Raw genomic sequence first — 7281 nt, forward strand, 5'->3', positions numbered from 1 at the left:
GAATAATATAAATATTACTATCTATAGATTTTACTACTGGTATTATAATTTTTAGCTGTATTATTATTAATATTACAAATGTTACTATTTGTAGATATATTACTATTTGCGTTATAATTTTGTTGTAATTTATAGTGGACTTTTCGTAGGCATTATCATTAAATTGGGTAGTTTATGCGATAGAAAATAATTTAGAAATTGAGAATTGATTAGCGTTATAAGTAAGCTGCGAAAAATATAACTATGAAATTGAAACTTGCATAAAAAGTTGTTTATCTATTAAATATCATAAAGGATACAGTACTTTGGATATTTTATACATTTCTGCATATTATGTGCATTCAAATAAAATCGCATCTAATCCAATTGTATCCAATCTATCATGTACGCAATCTGTACTAACACGTAAAAATATCACCGTTACATTCACATATTGTCATTATATGCCACACTTATATATCGTATTTTATCGACCGACGTTCCACAAAGTTGGCACTTCGTTTTGGCTACATTTGAAACCGCGACAAAGCACATGAATTTCATTTGACACAACCGCACGGTGCGTTAATGCCACCCATACTGTATGCTAATGTAGATATCGTGTCGAAACCCTCGGACGAGACATTGCATTAGCGTCGGCTCTACGTCGAAAGTTAGCTGTAAATATACAAATACGCGTTATTTCAACGTAAATAAACCTTCGGACGAATATAAATGACGTACATAATAATTATTCCGAGATATCGTTATCAGAGAAAAAAGAAGTTGGATACATAATTCATATTGGTAATATCGTGGAAATTTACAATAATTTGTGTACACATACACACGCACGCACACACGCACACGCGTCATACACACACACACGCACACATATACTTTTTTAAATATCTTTAAAATTACATATTCTTTTTTACGGGTTATAAATATCTTATTTAGATCGGATCGATTTTATTAGAATTTGAGATCGAATGATTAGTTCGGTTTGTCTGATGTTTGTAATGGTACACTTTATTGGGAACAAATTTTGTAGGCTACACCAGTGCCCACGTCCGTTGCGGCGCGGCGGTACTGTGTACTTCCTCTCATTTTTCTCTGCCTTAACGAAATATGAAATTCATATTTCGAATCGTTATTCTTTGCTTTTGCTCTGGAATTAAACGGTCAATTTTTTCCAGAAACTTGATTCTTAATTTAAAATTTTGAAACGTTATCCTTAGTTTATGAACATTTTCGTGAATTTCTTAATCGACATATTTTATTACAAATGTACAAATTGTAAGATAAATTGGAAATTAAGAGTTTAGGAATACTGAAATTGGTAATCTTTGTTTATCTTAAAGTTAAGTTTGTATTATATCGTAGTATTTTAGATACTGCTCCTTGTGTAATTTCAAGATAGACTTTGAAATACCTCGTCATATTATAAATATTACTTTAGGATGCTGTGATATTGTATGCGATACTTGCGATCCTTCTTTTACGATTAATTACTCTGAGAATACACCATCGATCTATCGTCGACATCTATAACAACAAAATATGTATGTAAAAGATATTAGTCGAAATTGAAAATACGTATATCCAGTTATCCAGTTATACTAAAAACGTTAAAATACATAAGTCACAAAAGATATAAAAAGATGTTTATCTATATAAATACTGTTAATGTAATACATACGAATATTCGTAGAATTTAATACATTCTCCTATATAGGGATATAATATATATATATATATTGTATATTTTTTATTTTACAAAGGAGATATAAGGCAGAAAGTTTATAAATATGAACATATAATATATGCATGTGGACATGCAGATAACGATAATACTAGCTCGAATTACTACTGCGTATTGAGAGACGTTATCTCTTGTGTCAATGCTAGTAGAGTGTACATCAGCTGAATTAAATTACAAACGGCAAAACATAGTATGAGATACAATCAGAGCAGCAAACTAAAATTATATCGGCAATTTGAATTTGATAATATTGTAACATAGTATATTATATATTATCATAATTCGATAATCACATAAATTTTTTAATTAATACTATATTATAAATTAATATATAAAAGTTTTAGATACATTATGTGCTATTCGTAATATAGTGCTTTCGGTATGGTAGGTATTTCTACGCTAGCGTTGACGGACGTCCCTTGGCAGACGAATATAAATTTTACACGATTTATAACCCATTAGTTTTTCTCTTTTATTGTGTAGGTTAAGCTATATCATAGGAATGTGATCGCCACTAGGGGACCGCCTATGGCAGAATTTACTCCACAATTATTTAATATTCATAAGGTACGTCTAATAAAAGTTTTTTGCAAATATCTCGGACGTTAAAGCCGAACGGCGGTAACATGTACATTAATAAGTTTTTCAGAATGCTCATCTTGACAGGATACATCATTTCTGATTAACCTAGAGATTAGATTTGCATTAGGTCAGGTTAGAGTTTTTTCTGGATGATTGTGCAGCGGAGGGAGGGATTCACACTACTTTATCAAAATATAAGATGATTTCACCACAAACTTTTCTTGATAACAACTTTCTGATTACTTTTTAAACGGCGACCCCCGACTGAAACTTTCACGATACTGCTACTCGGGACGATAATCTTGACAAGAAATAATATTAAGAAATTATCGAAATCAGAGATGCCTCTCTTTTTCTGAATATTTACCCAAAGCTTTTAGCGAAATATTAATATCATGTTATTGACTGATGCACTAATTATTTGACTATCCAGGATGAAAAACAAATTGATATTGCCAGTGTATGTATATATTGTTACATTTAAATAAATTGTAAATAAGTCAAGTAAATTCATTGAAAATGATATTATTAATTTGCGTACATCCAAAACTTGTACGAATTCATTTTCGATATGACGTGAAATATGTGTATACGACATAAGATGAAAATATGGAATACGGTAAAGTATAGCGCATTTTAAAAATTGTATAATTTATTTTGCCAAATTGTACACAATTGTATTCATGTGTTTGAAATATTCTCGAATTTGAAATCTTTTCGATCGATTCTTTTTTCTTTCGTTGAATCGTTGATTTTTAACGATGCCTATTTTATTCATCTATTTTCGTTAATTCAGATTAAATTTATAGAAATATAATAAACAATTTCCATGTGCATTACACAACATTAAAGTTTAATTTTTTAGCAGCGTGTGTGTATATTAATAATAATGTATATGTGTTTTTATAATTTTACTTATTCGTATGTATATGAATGCTATGTTTTCGAAACAATTGAAATGCATTTGACTCTGTTGGTATTTGGAAAAGCATCGTTGCGCGCTCTATACATTATTTTATAACAGTCTGCAGCTCAGTTGATAACGAATAAACGTCAAACATTTAACCTGACGCGGATCCAGCGGTTCGTTAATAAATAACGTTTCTTAATCTACTAGTAGTACTTTAAAAAATGAACAACATTGAAATCGAAGACTTTTATCATCATGATTTTACGACAGCTTCTGAATGGGAAATGTTTATCGCGAGATTGGAAGAAATTATGCACGAATGGAAATTACCAAATACAAAAATTGGTCCTTGTTTAAAATCTGGAAACTTTGTCAACTGTGCATGGGAAGAAAATTTCGAAAAGCTTCATTTTGCTGGTTTGTTCATATATAAAATTACTTTATCAAGATTAAAATAAGTAATATTCAATGTACGTATACTTTCTTTTTGTTTAACCGATGCAACCAGATGTTTTTACGTTATTACAGATGCGGAATTTACATTGAAGCACTACAAGTTAAAATTAGACGATGAAAATACAGATAATCTTTTGGAGGAAAGCGAAGAAGAAAAAGTACAATGTCACAAGGATGCGTTAAATGCATCGAATGATTTTGCTAGAATCGATGGGAATCACTTGGAAATAGCTTGCTATTATGGTATTAGAGAATTTCTTGTTTTACAGTCCACTAAAAGAGATTCTGTGATGGATGAGACCAAGATTAGGATTTTACTTAGTTCTCTAGCAATTGCAGCGACCAATGCTAATTGGTAATTAGAAAAGCTGTTTTCTTGGGATTATGTGACGCGTGTATTTCAAGAGTGACGTAATTCAAAATAATTCAATTCTGCGTTACAACGTGACGCACGTTACAAAATGATCAAAGCGGGATCTTACGAAAGCTAAAGATAGAAAATTACAAAAATAACGTACCGTCATTGTTCCTTAGAGTCTGTTCTTTTTGCCAATGTTATGATATGTTTAATCAATAACTGCTTTATACGCTTCCAAATAGTTTCTCGCTTTTCTTGAAAAACTTATTCGAGCCGTGTCACTTTTGTAATACAGGTATACTCTGTTTAACATGGTAGTTAGGTTCCCAAAAAAATGCCATGTCATGCGTAACCGTGTTATACGAAACAAAGAATTAATGCAAAAATGGTGGTTAGATTCCAATAGTTGACGAAAGTATATATATTTTTACTATAAGTTTACTACGACGACCAATAATTAATTTAAAGTATCGTATGTTAATTTTATTTACGTTAGTTTAATTTTCGAACCATGTTAGACTGAAACCGTGTTGTAAGAATATCATGCCGTGCCAGGGATATCTGTACACATTTGCAATATATTAACGCATTATAATGAAAAACAAGAATTGCCATTGTATATGGATTGGTCGTTGTGTACAGAAACCAAAAATTATCTGTTGTAACTTGTCTGTGGATTTTTATATAAATTCGTATTTCGATGAATACAAGAAAGGAGGTGGGACCTAGATAGGTATTTACTGCATCTTCTGAATATTGTAACGAATGTAATCAGACGAAAGTAAGTAGGCAAAAATTGGATGCCGTCGAAGGAAACATGGTTTGATTTTGTTAATTTTCTTAGCAGATGGATGTCGCACGGAGGTCAACTACATTTCCATAAATGTAATCATATATTTGCTAATGGATTAGTTGATACATTTTGTTATTCTACGCAAAAAGAAGCATAAAGTTATTTATGCCAGGAAACTATTAGTCTAGGGAATGTTCATTATTTTCATTATCCTATTTTTCATTCTACAAATTTTTCAGTAAAACCATGCATGAAACAGTATGGTCAAATCCATTTCAAATTCTCTGTCATTTTATAAAAAGAAACGCGCCCAATGTCATTCAATAGATGAAATAGAAATTATTGAAATGTTTCTTGAATTAATGATTTTTTGTTATAAATAGTCTAATATTTTTCGTATGGAATAATAAGTCGCACCAACTAATCCATTGTGAAACTAATAATATCGAATCATATTGTCTTCAATGTCATGTCGAATCCATTTATCACGATCACGACATGCACTTTTTATTCGTTCTGTACATTTCGAATTACAAAGAGTAGCTTTGATCTTTTTTTCCCCAATTCTGCTTATGTGTCGCTATTTAAATAAAATGTTTTTAAGTTTAACGATATACTTATTTTTAGTGATATACCTACGTTAGTACAAGTCCAGGAACCATGGCAGAAAATGTATCTTGGAACTAGCATTGGGAAAGGAATTTGCACTCACTTCGATATGGTACACTTGAAAAAAGTTCCTTCGCACTGCAAATACCTAACTGGTACGAATACAGTTCTCAAAACAAAAGTATAAAAGTAATTGTATCAGTTATGCAATTGTGCAATTGGAACTATATTTATCTTTAGTATACCTATGGGTAATAGTTTTTTTGTACATGTTATTTTCAGGCCTACTTGCGTTATTTAAACAGAAAGTTGGAGAAGGTTGCGGAACAAGGCTCGACCCAGTGATGATATCCGCAAGGTTTTCGTATTTATTGAAAGACTGGACCAATAGTACGTGGACTCAAGAACCGCCAGATTTTGATTTCATGCAAGGTGAAACATTGGGTGTAGCTGAACTTGGAAAACTTCCATTTGGAGCAACGTATGATCCGATTGCGTAAGATTTTTATGTTACATACAGAAAAGTAACCAAGATAATTAACTTTACGAGATGAAGAATTTATTTGGTCGAATCGTTGCAGAGAACTTCATTTGTACACTACGTGGCCTGAAATGTCGGAGAACGTCGTAGTTGATAGCGAAGGTTTTACAGATTTAGAACCACAGTCTGCCCCTGAATGGTCTGTGCAAGTAAAGATGGATTCTTCACCAGCCTGTTTACTCGGAGAATACCTAACTGATTTTTTATATCAATGTAATAATCAAAAAACTATAGTGGAGTTGCTGGGAGATGCTGTAACTTATTCTCAACAAGAAGATCAAGCATTGAGTTCAGTTTTTAACATATTAACGGAATCTAAGATACCAACAATTTCAACGGTAGTTAGTAAAGCAACCACGAAGAAGAATAAAAACGTAGAAGGGCCAATACCGGAAGAAATATTATTGTCAATACTCTATTTTCTTTTCCCTGACGCGGAAGAAAACACTGTAAGTAATTTTTTTTTTAATACGATAATACGATAAGATAACCGATCAGATTTTTCCGATGCTAAAGCATTTTTTAAATTGACTATTCACAATTAAATATTTACAATCAAATCAGTCGGTACAATAAAATTGTAGATTCAGTTTTATAATTCTTAGAAAAGATCGACTTGTTTGAAAAATTGTAGCGTTTGTAACGTTTGATTACAATCTGTTAAGTTATCTTTTAGCCTTTCTTTATCTCATTTACTCTTAACGTAGTATATAATACCGATATTAATGTAATATAATCATTTCCTTCACTTCATGAAATCTTACAAAGATACGTTACTTTACTTCGCGTTAGGCGAGATCATGAGCGAACCTCGCTGTAGTTTTGTGATCGTTAACCCTAAAACTGTCGCGTTTTGATTATTTGTTGTAAAAGAAGGTATAGTTGCCGTAAAGTAATAGAATGAATTAATATTATAGAAAACTCCGTACAGTGACTTAACCACGTGTAACATAGACGAAGATCAGTGGAAAGGTGTAAAAACATGTGCAATGGACAGCTTAGTGTGGCGTCTCGCAATCGTTGCAGCACATTGTACGCATTATCTCGGTGGAGCGACAGCCTTGGCACAATTATGGTACGAGTTTGTACAAGAAATCAGATTTCGATGGGAAAGGAACATTCTTATATCTGGGTAAGTACCGCACGTTTTATCAATCAAAATTGCACCGTAAAAAATAAAATGCGTGGATCCTTATCGTAAAAGGAAATTGTGAACTGGCAGTTTTATGCAATGTGATAAAATGGAGAAATGAGAAATTATATCGCCGTTTTCGTTAATCTATTAATA

At 31.8% G+C, this 7281-nt stretch overlaps 1 protein-coding gene across 2 annotated transcripts in view; it reads left to right on the forward strand.

The window, feature by feature from the left end:
* Window positions 1-3360: 3360 nt before the first annotated feature.
* The window catches only part of LOC117235647 (rab3 GTPase-activating protein catalytic subunit), a 33604-nt gene continuing 29683 nt past the window's right edge, over window positions 3361-7281 (forward strand). For both annotated transcript variants that reach the window (XM_033497878.1, XM_033497879.1), the window contains exons 1-6: window positions 3361-3653; window positions 3765-4047; window positions 5471-5607; window positions 5735-5948; window positions 6034-6442; window positions 6911-7125. In XM_033497878.1, coding sequence (XP_033353769.1) covers window positions 3458-3653; window positions 3765-4047; window positions 5471-5607; window positions 5735-5948; window positions 6034-6442; window positions 6911-7125 — 1454 coding nt within the window. In that variant the 5' untranslated portion in view covers window positions 3361-3457. The remainder of the gene's footprint in view (window positions 3654-3764; window positions 4048-5470; window positions 5608-5734; window positions 5949-6033; window positions 6443-6910; window positions 7126-7281) is intronic.

The sequence above is a fragment of the Bombus vosnesenskii genome, unplaced genomic scaffold, assembly GCF_011952255.1.
Source record: "Bombus vosnesenskii isolate JDL3184/JDL3185 unplaced genomic scaffold, Bvos_JDL3184-5_v1.1 scf7180000013319, whole genome shotgun sequence".
NCBI classification, from domain to species: Eukaryota; Metazoa; Arthropoda; class Insecta; order Hymenoptera; family Apidae; genus Bombus; species Bombus vosnesenskii.